At 43.7% G+C, this 14,859-nt stretch overlaps 1 protein-coding gene across 1 annotated transcript in view; it reads left to right on the forward strand.

Moving 5' to 3' along the window:
• LOC145401022 (protein slit-like) overlaps positions 1-14,859 on the forward strand; it is a 435,058-nt gene that overhangs the window by 368,955 nt on the left and 51,244 nt on the right. Inside the window, exons 8-12 of the mRNA XM_080273394.1 lie at positions 2,044-2,185; positions 9,436-9,507; positions 10,085-10,156; positions 10,629-10,700; positions 11,507-11,578. Coding sequence (XP_080129520.1) covers positions 2,044-2,185; positions 9,436-9,507; positions 10,085-10,156; positions 10,629-10,700; positions 11,507-11,578 — 430 coding nt within the window. The remainder of the gene's footprint in view (positions 1-2,043; positions 2,186-9,435; positions 9,508-10,084; positions 10,157-10,628; positions 10,701-11,506; positions 11,579-14,859) is intronic.

The raw sequence follows: 14,859 nt of genomic DNA on the forward strand, positions 1-14,859 counted from the left end.
GCAAAGTACTTGAGTATTTTCCGTGGAACCGCCTAACAAATTCCAGACATCACAGCCGAGTATTTTATACGGTAGGCAGCTCTCGTATTTCTAACACGAATCCCAGAAGCCTTCTTCACTGGCACAACACATTAAAGGAGAGTAGTGATCTGGTGGCAATAACCCTGATCAGGTAACAGAAGAGGATAGAGAAGCGTGAATGAGATTAGTGGTGTGGGACGGAGATAGGTTTGCCTGATAGCGAAGAACAGGGTTCTCTGATGGCAAAGACCATCCACTCCTGTTGCTGCTCTTCAGTCCTGCCCTCACAAACCTCCTCACGCACATCATGTAGGTCCCAGTCACCTCTGCTGCAAATGCCATCTGAGCCCATACTGGGTAATCGAGCTGCAGGTGCCGTCTGAGCCCACCACATTGCAGAGTCGTAGAGCTTCAAGTGCTGTCAGAGTCAACACTGCAGAGTCGTAGAGCTTCAAGTGCCGTCAGAGTCAACACTGCAGAGTCGTAGAGCTGAAATTGCCGTCTGAGCCCACCTCACTGCAGAGTCGTAGAGCACGAGTCCAGGTGCTGTCTGAACACATACTGGCTACATGTTGAGCTCTGGATGGCAGTAAACTCTGGCAGTAACAAATCCACCAGTCAGAATATTTCCCGTCACGAATTCCACCTAAGAACGCAAAAAATTCGTCACCGAAACAGAAGTGTAGACTGGTTGTTGTGGCGCCTTACCAATTTATATCTACATATGTGGTCGGTGGGGGCGCTCACCATCCACTCACTCGATGTAGTGCTGCTGTCGGGTGTCTGCCCTTTCCTCTCCTCCATCCTTCTTTCCTTCCATCCTCTTCTGTCTTCCTTTACTTCATTCTTTCCTTGTCCCTCTGCCTACGGGTAACTTTACACTTCGTCTTCTGTATTTCATTCCTTCATTCTTTTCACTTCCTTCTGCCTGTGGGTGACTCTACACTGAGTGACAAGCCAAATGGTTTCTTGTACTTCAGGAAACCATTTACTACGCTGGGTGGTAACCATATAACCAAATTTTGGTGCCTGCTGGTTTAGTGAGTTATTATTGCGCTCCAATCGGATTGAGCCGGTGAAGGTTTATATCCAAGAGATGGTTGGGGTTGATTGCTCATGTAATGCCACTCAGGGATGAGTGAGGCTGGTCACTTTCATCTTAAATGTCAGGACCAACTGCCTAGCCCCGGGCTCCTACGCTCCTCATGGGGCAATGTAGGATTGGGTGATGGATGGATGGATGACACGTTATTATTCTTGTGTCTGTTATTTATGCAATCTGTGCCGATATTGAAGAGATAAATAACCTAAAAGAGAACAGTAATGAGTAGTACGGGAAATATATTACTAAGAAATGATGCCAGGAAGCCTGCTAACCCGACTTGCATACGAGCCTCATTGTCCTCCATCATTGTCTTGTTCGCTACACCTACACACACCCACACCCACACCAGCAGTCATGTACACCCAAGAATATATCATAGTGCTCTCGCTGTAATTAACCTTTCCTGTCTGAGGACGCATTTTTCAGTAAACTCTTGTCGCTGTGAGAGACTTTAACTTAGGAGAGAACTCTTAATTGTGAAAGGGTTAATGAAGAGAGAGAGAGAGAGAGAGAGAGAGAGAGAGAGAGAGAGAAATTATCCCTCTCTCGCTGTATTCTACTATACACCTTTCTTTTTAGTGTTTTGCGCGTTCACTCTATCTTTCGACATTTTCTCTTCTGTCACTCATTAATTACATCCTTTCGTTCAATGTCCTCTCCATCAAGCAAGTCACATCTCGTGATTTTACTGGCTTTACTACCCAGACCATTTTTGCATCCTTTTTACACGTCCACACCCTGTTTACACGTTTACTACACTCAGTCGACACCTTATTATCAACGCAATTTACAGCCCTTCTTTACACTCTGCACCTTATTCACATCCCTTCCTTACCTAGCAAGCCTCATTTACAACCTTCCTACACCCTATATACACCTTGTTTACACTCTCTTCACTCCTCCTACTACACCCGCAGGCCTGGTTGAGGGTGTGGAGAGGGGGTGTACGCTCGCCCCTGTGTGTCCGCGGGCGTGTAGGTGTGGGGGCGGTATAGTGGACTGCAGAGACACCGCCCACACGGACGTGCCCACCCACATCCCTGACGACACCATTGAGCTGTGAGTATACTGAGTGTCCAGGGTGTAGGTGTAAATGTGAGCGAATGGGTGTACTTGGAGGTTTGGATGGGTGGGGGGCTGGAGGTGGATGTTTGAGTGCACTTAGGTGGGTGCAAATGAAAACAGATAGGTGTTTGCTTGGGTGTAGGTGAGTGTAGCTGGGTGTTTGGGTGGGTATAGGTAGGTGTAAGTGGGTGAGAGTGGGTGTAGGTGGGTTTTTCACATGAGTCAGCTTGGGTTTGGGTGGAGATGTGTCTGTGTGAAAGTGGGTTTTTGAGTATATATATATATTTTTTAATTGGGTGCACTGTAGGTACGTTTTTAATGGACGTCTGACAGGGTGTAGGTGGGTTTTTGACGGGGTGTAGGTGAGTGTATAACAGGTGTTTGACTGGGTGTAGGTGGGTGTATATTCGTAGCAGGTGATTGACTGGGTGTAGGTGGGTGTACAGTAGATTAGTGTAGGTGGTTGCAGGTGTGTGTGGGTATGTGGGTTGGTGCTTGACTCCTGTGTGTGTGTGTGTGTGTGTGTGTGTGTGTGTGTGTGTGTGTGTGTGTGTGTGTGTGTGTGTGTGTGTTTAGGTGTAAATGGTTGGTGCATATATAGCAGTAGCGTAGGTGTTGCTTAATAGGGTTAATTAAAAGGTAAATGAGGGAGAATGATTTTTGTTATGCCTATTAGATATACTGACTCTTCCACTTTTTCTTCTTCTTCCTCCTCCTCCTCCTCCTCCTCCTCCTCCTTCTTCCCCTTTTTCAGTTTCTTTTCTTCCTCCCTGCCCTGCACATCAACATTATCTTCCCCCTCTCCTCCTTCTCCCCTTATTCCTCCCCTCCCCTTCTTCCTCCCCTCCCCTTCTTCCTCCTCCTCCTCTTCTTCCCTGTTCATTTCCTCCTTCTCCTCCTAGTGGCAAATGTAGGAGTCAGCAACAGCACTCGAGAAGGAAGAAGCGTACAAACTGAGCTCGTACAAGCCCCCGCCCATCAGGCAGTCACAAATAATAGTGTATCAGTATCTTCCTCACCCAGCGATTCAGTACGTTCCTCGCCAAGCGAAGTCCCCTTTACTATGGTAAGAAATGGCGCAAAACCCGGAAAAGATTCGAGGAAGCATCTTCCCATAACTACGTATAATCGCTACCAGATCCTTGCCGAAGCGGTAAATGAGACAGAAGAAACAAGGCTTACTGGGGACTCTATTGTACGCAGTCAGCTGGAGGAATTTTGTGGACGTGCCCCCATCAGCAGAAAGAGGTACTGTTTTCCAGGAGGTGGACTAAGTGATATCACAGAAGCCTGCGATGAGGTCACAAAAGACGCAAATGATCAAACTCTATACGTTATCCATGTTGGTACAAATGATCTGAAGCGCAGTAGATCAGAGGAATTGCTAGCAAAGTATCATGAAATGATCAAACGATTCAAAACTAAGTCCACTAATGTGATAATATCTGGTATACTCCCAAGGATCAAGGCAGAAAATAGTTTCTATGATAAGGCCTTCAGCACAAATAACCGGCTCAAATCTCTGCACGCAAGAGGGAGTCGACTTTGTCAATCTGTGGGACCAGTTTTATGAGCAACATACTCTATTCCAGAAAGATGGTCTCCATTTGAACTCAGTAGGAGCGGCACGGCTAGGTAGACTTCTACACGATAAAGTTGCCCTCTTCAGATCAAAAAACGCGGCACGTCCAGGAACAGTAACCTTAACGTAAATACCCACAAAGTCAGATCACCAACTGTTTGGAACGGAATTAGAGTCTGCTATGCTAACGCACGTGGTCTACGTAACAAGTTTGAGGATTTAGAATCTCTAATTTACCTAGAAAATTATGACATCATTGGCATCACAGAGTCCTGGATTAACACATCTGACCGTGACTTTCTAGCGGAATACTCACTAACAGGGTACAATATTTTCAGCTGTGAGCGACCACATCGAGCTGGTGGCGGTGTTTTACTATATGTGAAAACTAGTCTCCATCCCCTTGTGCTATCCAAACCCAGTATTACCAACATAGATGCCAGTTATGTTCAGCTAAGTATTAATTCACACAAAATAAATATATGTCTCATCTATCGTCCGCCAGCACAGTCAACTGAGACAGATGAAAAACTTTATGATCAAATTGCGGAAATTTGTTGTCAAGAGGATAGCGTAATTTTTGGAGACTTTAATCTACCGGTAACAAAGTGGGGTGAACCACTGACAGCACACTCAGGACAAGAGCTTTATACGAATCTTCAGGAAAGCGCCCTTTCCCAACACGTAGAATACCCAACGAGAGGAAAACAATATCCTAGACATCATCTTGACTACAAATGATAACCTAGTCAACAACGTTGAAATAGGACCTGAGTTTAGTTCCAGTGATCATCGAACTATACAGTTTAATATTACTACTGAAAAAGTAAAAGAAACGGAGAGCAAAGAAAAGGTCCCAGATTATCGTAGAGCTAATTTCAACAGGCTCAGAGCGCTACTTGCAACTGCAGATTGGAATCAAATGTCTGAAACCGATGACATAAACCAAGCATGGGAAATATTCACCGAAAAATTTAATGAAGTGGTAAAGTCATGTGTGCCACTACGTAACAGACGTCCAGCTGGAAATAGTAAACCAAAGTGGTGGTCCAGTGAAATAAAAAGTAACTTAATAGCCAAAAAACAGGCATACCATAAATATAAAGCTACACAAAATAATGATGATAAATTACAATACGATAATCTACGCCGCACATCGAAAAGACTTATTAAACAAAGCAAAAGAGCACTGGAGATCCACATTGCTAATACGTGCAAATCAAATCCTAAAGAATTTTACAGTTACATTAGAAAGAAAAAGGTTATGACTACATCAATAGGTCCTCTAGAAACAAACAATGGCAGACACACTGAAAATGAGGTCAAAATGGCAAACATTCTTAACGATTACTTTGCGTCTGTTTTTACAGTAGAAAACACCACCAGAAACCTACTGTTACCCACAAACCAAGCAAATAGCACAGTCCTTAGTAACTATGCTATCCATAATAATGATATCCTTTCAGCCATAAATAGTACGGACATAAACAAAACCCCTGGCCCCGATAAAATATCACCGAGAATTCTCAAAGAAGCAAAACATGAGTTACTGCTGCCACTCTCTGTCTTATTCAATAAATCATTAAGTACTGGGAAAGTTCCACGCGAATGGAAACTAGCAAATGTAACACCAATTTTCAAAAAGGAAATGAGTCGCATTCCAGGAAATTACAGACCAATCAGTTTAACATCAGTAGTGTGCAAGTTAATGGAAAAATCATAAGAGATAAAATAGTTAATTATCTAGAAGAAAATAATATAATTAAAGACTCGCAACATGGATTCAGACATCGTCGTTCATGCTTAACTAACTTACTGGACTTCTTCCATGATGTTTACAAATCATACGATGACTCAAGAGCAGTAGATATAATTTACCTCGACTTTCAGAAAGCATTTGACACTGTCCCTCACAAGCGTCTCACGAGAAAAATAGAAGCACATGGAATAAAAGGAAAGACGCAAAAATGGTTACAAGACTGGCTGTCAGACCGAAAACAGCGAGTTGTGATAAACGGAAAGGAATCCAAATGGCGTAATGTGATCAGCGGCGTTCCCCAAGGCTCAGTACTTGGACCGATACTTTTTATTATCTATATAAATGACATTGATGAGGGTCTAAATCGTAAAGTATCCAAATTTGCAGATGATACTAAAATAACCAGTAAAGTCACTTCAAAATTACAGTGGCAGCAGTTACAAAATGACCTTAATACTTTAGCAAGCTGGGCAGAAAAATGGCAAATGAAATTCTACACCGAAATGTAAAGTACTTCATATTGGAAGTAACAATGTCCATGCAAATTACAAAATGAACAATATTCAGTTATCAAGTACAGACAGTGAAAAGGATCTTGGTGTGATAATATCAAATGACCTAAAACCAACCAAGCAGTGTACCGATGCGGTAAAAAATTGCAAACAAGCTAGTGGGTTTTATTGGAAGAACTTTCGAGTTTAAATCGGAAAAAGTCATACTTGCCTCGTACAACTCGCTAGTGCGCCCCCATCTTGAGTATTGTGTGCAATTCTGGTCTCCGTACTACAGAAAGGACATTGAAAAATTAGAGAAAATTCAGCGAAGAATCACAAAAATGGTACCACGACTTAGAAACAAACCATACGAGGAACGCCTTGAAGAACTTAAATTATTTAGCCTAACGAAGCGCAGGTTAAGAGGGGACCTTATTGAAGTTTTCAAAATCATGAAGGGATATGACAACTTAGACATGAATAAATATTTTGATATAGACCGTCGAGTCAAACCAGAAGTAATGGCTGCAAAATCATGGGAAAACGATTCCAATCCCACGAAGCAAAATACTTCTTCTTTAACAGAGTTGTAAATATCTGGAACAGATTACCCTCAGATACCGTGAACAGTATCTCAATTGAGACATTCAAAAACAAATTAGACAAGTATTTGCACGAAAATCCTCAGCTGACTTCTTTTTCTGTCCGAATAACTTGCTTTTATAGCTACGGTACATGTAAGTTCATGCCCCTTAGTCTACAAGACACCCCGTAAACAATGTACCCGTACATAGTGTTGCGTCACGATATTATACATTTTCAATTTATTCGGTGCAAACAAAGCAATATAAGCACAGATTAGGATCTGCACAGATAACCCTGACTTAACGGTCACTACTCTTACTTTCGACCTGTGATGGGCTGTGGATCACTGAGGGTCCCTGTTAGTCAAGTGACCACCATCGGGATTTTTTTAATGTACCAGGGGTCACTGCTTCAGGATGAAACTTGTGTACTGTCCCACATGGGAGAGTTCCATGTCTCAGTGGAGTGAACGGAGCTATTGCCTGATTGACTGCTGCCTACCTAAAAAGCGCCAGGGAAGGTTGCCGCACCACCCCTAAACATCCACTCTGTGCATTGCACATCCACACTGTGCACTGTGCAGTCCCCTTTTATCTAAGACACCCGTCCTATATACTTTTCAGTCTCCCCAGCACAAAGAAAGCAATATAAGCACAGATTAGGAGCTGCACAGATAACCCTGAGTTAACGGTCACTACTCTTACTTTCGACCTGTGATGGGCTGTGGATCACTGAGGGTCCCTGTTAGTCAAGTGACCACCATCGGGATTTTTTAATGTACCAGGGGTCACTGCTTCAGGATGAAACTTGTGTACTTGTCCCACATGGGAGAGTTCCTTGTCTCAGTGGAGCAAACGGAGCTAGGGCCTGATTGACTGCTGCCTACCTTAAACATCCACACTGTGCAGTGTGTAGCTTCCACATTATGTCCACAGACTTCCCATTAACTCAATGTAACTGGTTTATAATGTCATGCCGTAACTATTATTTTATTTGTTTACTTTCTCTTTCAGGTTACTCTATCGGGTAGCTTATAGATAAAGTATTATAGAATGTGACTTTTCCTTTCCAGTGTTTCCTATAAAATTTCCATGTCAGTTTTTCCATGCTGCATGGTGGTTTTTCTCACTTTTTCCTGGAGGGTTTGGTGGTGGGGGGAGCCTTCTTGCTTTCCTATCCTTATCCTTCAACATGTAGAGTTAGATCTTGTAGTCATAGTTTTCTCTAACAAGCAGCCTCGAAAGGACCATAAGGTCTGTTGCTGTTTGCTTTCCTGTGTAATCCTGTGTAATCCTCCTCCTCATCTTCTTCCTTCTCCCTTTTCTTCTTCTTCCTCCTTCCCTACCCATGCCTCTTTCCCCTCGTGTTCTTCTCTTTTGATATCCTTCTCTTTTCATCCCTTTTCTGTTCCTCCTCCTCTTCCTCGTACATCATCTTTCACTTTTTCCTCCCCCTCTCTTCCCGCCCTTCATCTCCCTCATCCTCCTTTCACTCTCCTTCCTCTTCTTCCCCCTCTCTCTTCCCCTCCATTTCTTCTTCCTCCTCCTCCTCGTCTTCCAATCAGAGAGAGTAACACACCTGCCAGCATCAGTATTAACTAATTTCTCTTCCTGTCAGACTCCGCTTTTTGAGAGGAGGAGGAGGAGGAGGAGGTGGAGGACTAAGAGAGAAGACGGAGGAGGAAGGAAAAAGAAGATAGGGAAGGAAAAAGAGAGAAAAGAAGAGATGGGGAAGGAGGGAAGAAGCAGGAAGGATGGAGAGAGAGAGAGAGAGAGAGAGAGAGAGAGAGAGAGAGAGAGAGAGAGAGAGCACTAACCTCTGTTCTTAATTACCGACTAATGGAAACTTCTAACCCTTTTTCACTCTTTATTTCTTAACCCTTTTAGACCCATACCCACCCTTCCTCCCCCTTGTTATTTTTCTCTCCTTCTCTTCTCCATTTCTCCTTCAGTTTTTTCTTTTCATTTTACTTCTTCTTCTTCTCGCTTTTCTTCTTCGTCTCTTTTGTTTGTCTCTTTCATTTCCTCGTTTATCTCCTTCCGGTTCTTGGATACACCTTTTTTTTTCCTCCCTCCCTCCCTCCATATCTTCCCTCTATAGCTTCCTTCCTTCCCTCCCTCCCTCCATATCTTCCCTCTATAGCTTCCTTCCTGCCCTCCTTCCTTCCTTCCTTCCATCCTTCCATCCTGACCGTCCATGTTTACTCCAGCCCAGTCTCCTCCTACCGTCCTTCCACATTCATTCTTCCCCCCTTCCTTTTTTCTTCTCTTCGTTCCTTCCACCATTCCTCCCTCCCTTTCAGTATTCCTCCTCCCCTCTCTCCCTTTCGCTGTCTCCCTATCTCCCTGCCCTCCTTCATTTTTCCCTTACCTCCCTTCCTTATCACCCTTGCATCCTTCCCGTTTTCTCCCTCCTTGCCTAACTATCTCCCAGTCACTTTCTCCCCTTCCCTTTCTCTTTGCTTCCCATCCTGCCATCCTACCCATTTTCCCGTCACCTTCCCCCTGTCCTTCCTTCCTCCTCCCTCCCTCCCTACCTTTCTACCACCCTCCCTTCCTCCCTCCCTATCTGCCTACCTGCCAACCATTCAACGTATCAACCTATCACCCTATCTTTTACCTACGTCTCTACTTACCTACTATCATTGGTACCTACTTACCTCCCTGCCACTCAACATACCTACCTCCCACTATATCTCCGTATCTACCTAACCCTCTTCCTACGTACCTACATACCTACTTACCTGCCTGCCTGCCTTCCTACCTCTCTTCCTACTCACTGTGCCTGCCTCCCGTGCTACCTAACCCTGCCTCTCTTCCCACAGTCGGCTGGAGCACAACGAGATCAGGCACATCCCGTCTAAGATCTTCACCCCATACCGACTCCTTAAACGCATGTGAGTATATTCTAGTACCGTACACACCTTGTTACCTGGCTCCTTTATATATAAGTCAAATATACAAGCAGTGTGCGGTAGGGTGTGCATTATAACGGATTGAAATATACACTGCTGATTTATGTTCGGTTCCTCACCCCATCTTTAGGTGGGAAAAAAGGTAATGATGATAATGATGATGATGATGATGATGATGGGAGTGATGGTGGTGGCAGTAATAATGATGATAATGATGAATGTTCACGTTTTCCACCTATTACATGGATAATTCTACTTAATCAGAGTTGGTATATAATAAGATTATTGTACAGGAACAGGTAAATTAGCAGATGAATGTCAGGTAATTAAGTAAAGGTGTACTAGCTGGAATACATACTTTAGACATTACTGAATATTACTTGGCGAGTATAATTGACACAGAAATACAGTATGGAATGAAGAAGGAAAAAATAATGAATGAGACTGTGGATGTATAACGCAGTAGGCAATGAGGAGGGTGAAAAAAATAATGTATGAGGCAGTAAATAGATAACGCGTGCACGCATTCTGTTTATGCACTGACTTTCCTGGCCCACAGTGACCTGAGCAACAACGAGATCAGCGAGATTGCCGAGGACGCCTTCCATGGTCTCGACAGCCTCAACTCTTTGTAAGTAATCGGAATTTACCAACAATCTTGCTACTATACACTTTATATTTACTTGGCTAAAAATTTCGTCCTTTTGTTGCTGCTTTCATGTAGGTGAGTGGTAGAAACACAGTGCCACGGCTCTACACCCTCGCCATAGCACTTCTTCGTGACCAGCATCATATTCTAGTGTTAACCTATTGTCACAGCTCGGCATACAAGATGGAGAGATGGCAGTTTTAGGCCAAGGTAGAGCAGAAAGAGTATAGATGCCAGTCATAATTTGATATTAAGGTCATGGTTAGGTTAGGAAATTGAGGGAATAATTTTGTGTTGTGAAAGTCTCTCCCAAGCTACACATATGCAGTTAAATCTAGTTGGCATGGTTCGTAACACCTACTCCTTTGCGATTTGTTTTGCATATTATAATTGGGTCCCTCTCAAATGCTCCTATTTCCCGCGAATCAACTAACGCTGATTATTTTATTTGCAGGGTGCTGTACGGCAATAGAATTACCAGCATATCATCACGACTTCTCAGAGGCCTCACCAATCTCCAGTTGCTGTGAGTAAAGTTAGAGTGGCGGGAGTTAGGGAGTTAGATTGGCAGGTGTTAGAAGGCCCAGTAGCTTCCATTGGGTGTTAGAAAGTGTTAGGGGTTGGAGGTATGGATACAAAAAGATTCTGTTTGTTAGAATATCCCTTAGCTTCCCTACGGTGTTAGAAAAGTGTTTGGGGTTAGAGAAGTTGGTGACCTTAAAGATGTATTTGTTAGAGTCATTAGTGTTAGTGTTAGAAGATGCCACCATTTTTTTGCTTATGTGGGATTTCGTGATAAAATAATGACGTTAATAATGATGATGATACAAGGCAGAAGCTAAGAGAAGAATTTTTTTTATATCTAAGAGTAATAATCGTGAAAATTGTTGAAAATGTTAACCTTATATATTAACTGATGCTTTCATATAAAATTAACCAAGATACTTTGAGCCTGTGTAATGTACTAATATACTGTAATTAATCCTTTCCAATGACAATTAATCGTAGTACCTTCATACATTGTACTAAACTGGCTCTATTTTGAAAGGATGTGTTAATGAAGCGATTTTTTTTTCTTTTCCCATCACACGCACGTCATGTCCACGACTACCACAATCAACCACAATATTAACCTTCAACCACAACACAACTACCACCGTCAACCACAACTACCACAACCTCCATCTCCTTTCAACCATCACCATTACCACCCTCCACAACTTTACTATCGGAACTACCATCATCCACCACAACTACCACCCTCCACCACATCTACTGCCACCACAAACACCACCCTCCACCACAACTACCACCATCTACCACAACTACCAGACTCCTGAACGCCAATCAGATCCAGTGCGTCCACCACGAAGCCTTCAAGGACCTGCGCCAGCTGAGTCTCCTGTGAGTACCGACCCACCCGCCCAGCACTTGAGTCGATGTATTATTATTATTATTATTATTATTATTATTGTTGTTGTTGTTGTTGTTGTTGTTATTATTATTATTATTTATAGTAGTAGTAACAGTCATAGTAGTAGTAGTAGTAGTAGTTGTAGTAGTAGTAGTAGTAATAGCAGCAGTAATAATGTCTAGGCAGCCGTCATTATATTATTATTATTATTATTATTATTATTACCTATTTAACCAGATGACCTATTCTGCGTCTTATTTTTGCTACCAGACGATTTTATTCAGCGTAGAGGTAAAAAAATCAAACAGGAAGGGGCAGACATCGCCCTCCTTAACCCTTTCACTACCAGGACGATTTTCCAAGCTGAATAAAATCGTCTGGAGGAAGCAGGAATAAATCCATAATGACGAGCACTTTGGGTGACCCGCCTGTATTTATTTATTTTTTCAATTTATTGATCTGCTTTATTGACTGATTTTTTTGTTAATTTGGTGGATAGATGGATGGATAGTTAGAGTCATGGATAGATAGATAGATAGATGGATAGATAGATAAGAAGGTAGGTAGGTAGGGAGAGAGAGAGAGAAAAAAAAATTGGAAGGATGGCTTGAGGGAGAAGTACATGAGGGAAGGCTAGATAGATGAGAGAGAGAGAGAGAGAGAGAGAGAGAGAGAGAGAGAGAGAGAGAGAGAGAAGGAAGGTGTTAGGCTCAGATAACAAATAGAACACAAGCCCCTTCCTCTCACTCTCTCTGTCTCTCTCTCTCTGTCTCTCTCTCTCTTTGTAGTTCGTCCCTTGTTTTTTTCTTCCAAACACTTCTTTATCTTGACTTCATTCCTTTATTTCTTCACCAATTATTTCTCAGACTTGACACAATTGTTCCCCGAGCCATTGACACAAGATACTTTATTTAGATTTAATTTTTTAAGTAATTCACGTGTTTAAAATTTCAAACTATATGTACACGCAAATTTTGAGATGCTATGATTTTTTTGTGAGTGTGTGTGTTCATTAAAAACCTCAGAAATTTGTAAAAGAGGATGTCAATATATTTTTGCTATGCGGAGACCATCTTGCATTCCCTTCATCATGTTGGCAGTCTTGTTTATAAGTTTTCTTTGTATCGTTTGTCATCCCTGGTTGTTTCTCTGTCCAAATCCTTCATATCTTATATCTTTGTTTCTGTGTCTAAATCCTCCTTATCTTTAGTGAAAAATAAAATTGTATAGGATTGAACACTCTATTTTGAGGTGTAAATGGAGCGAATATACAGCGATGTTTTGGAGGGCGGGAGGGAAGAGAAGGAGGGAGGAAGAGAGGGAAGCGAGAGAGAGTGGGAGAGAGGAAGAGAAAGGGGTGAGGGAGGAAGAGGGAGAGGGGAAAATGATGAGGGAGGAGGCAGGGAAGGGAAAGAGAGAAAGGACGAGGGGAAGAGGAGAGGGAAAGAATAGGGTAAAGGGAGAGAAAAAGGTGAGGGAGGAAGAGAGGGAGGGAGGAAGCACGGTAGGAAAGGAGAGAAAAGACGATTGAAAGAGAAGGGGAGGGAAAGAAAAGGATAAGGAAAGAAGAGTTTGGAAGGAAGAAAGAGAGGGAGATAGGAGGGAGGGAGAGAAAAGGGGAAGAGAAGAAGGGAATGAGAGGAGGGATAAGAGTAAGTGGAATAAAGAGGGAGGGAGGGAGAGAAAAAAGGGTGAGGGCGTAAGAAGGGGAGGGAAGGATTAGAGGGCAATGATGCAATACAATGCAGTGCAGTGAAGTCGCATAAGGGAGAGAGAGAGAGAGAGAGATAAAAGGAGAGAAAGGGGAAAGGGTAGGGGGGAAGGAGGGAGAGAATGTTGAGTGGAGGGGCGTAGAGGATATCAAAAGGTAATGGGAATCTCTCTCTCTCTCTCTCTCTCTCTCTCACTCTCTCTCTCTCTCTCTCTCTCTCTCTCTCTCTCTCCTTCCTTTCTTTCTTGCTGTTTCCTTCTTTCTCCTGCCATTTCCTTTATTAATTCGGTCTTTCTCCATATGCCCTTCATTCCTTCCCTCCTTCCTTTCCTCTCTTTCTGTTCCTTCCTTCCCTCCCATTTTTATCTTTCCCTCCCTCGCTTCCGTCTGCCTTGCCGTACCTCCCTCCACCTCTCCCTCCTTCCCTGCCTGTCTCCTATTTCCCTCCATCCCTGTCTCCCTCCCTCCTTCCTTCCTCCCAATCTACCTCCACTTCCCATTACCACCTTCCCTCCCTCCCTTTTTCCTTACCCTCTTCCTCCTTCCCTTCCTCCCTACCTTCCTTCATCCTTTCTCCCTCCTTACCTCCCTCCCAACCCTTGTCTCTCTCTCCCTACCCGCCTGCTCATCTGTCCATCACTGCCTGCCATCTGCCTGCCTGCCTGTCCTTCTCATTTACTCCACATGTCTGTTGCTGCCTCCCTGCCTGCCTGAGTCCCTCTTTCCACTCCCTCCTCCCTCATTGCCTGCCTGTCTGTACATAATTTCGTGCCTGCCTACCCCTGCCTTTCCTCCCCCTGTCTGTCGGTGCCTGCCTGCCTGCTGCTCTCCCTCTCCTCGTTCCTCCCTTCCTGTCACCCTGCCAGCCTGCCTACTTTTCTGCCTGCCTGCCTGTCTGCCTACACCTTCCTCCCACTCCCCGCCTACCTGCTTGTCAGTCCATGCGTGCCTCTCTACCTACCCCTGCCTCTCACTCCCTGCCTGCCTGCCTGCCTATCACTCCCTGCTTGCTTACCCTGCTTGCCACCCCCTGCCAGCCCCTCCCCCAGGCAGCCTGACCTATCGTTTTACCATCAGGCGGTAATGACTGTGTCCACCTGGTTACACACTCACACCACCACAGTTACCACATCACCACCACCACAGCTGACACACCACCACCACCACCAAAGCTACCACACAACGAAAACTACCACCACCACCATTACTACTGCAATTAGCCACCATATTTCATTACCACCATCACCACCACAACCACCACCACTGCTACCACCTCAACTACCAGCATCTCCACAACTATAATTATTAGAGATGTAAAAGACGTAGTTATTACAATCGAGTCTGTTTCTGTGTATGTATTTGTTATATGTATGTGTGTATGTTTGTATGTATGTATGTATTTATGTCCAAATATCTTATCAGTGCCATATCCGAGTTAGGTCAAAATAGGCACATCCATTGTGTGTTGGTTTGGAAAGAATATATTAGAATTGGTGCAGGCAGGTCAAAGGTCAGAGGTCATGGGTCAGTGTCAAAGTTCATGCCCTGCGTCACTATAAA

Source organism: Coenobita brevimanus, chromosome 54 (assembly GCF_032717465.1).
Source record: "Coenobita brevimanus isolate Jiangsu-jjx chromosome 54, ASM3271746v2, whole genome shotgun sequence".
Lineage (NCBI taxonomy): Eukaryota > Metazoa > Arthropoda > Malacostraca > Decapoda > Coenobitidae > Coenobita > Coenobita brevimanus.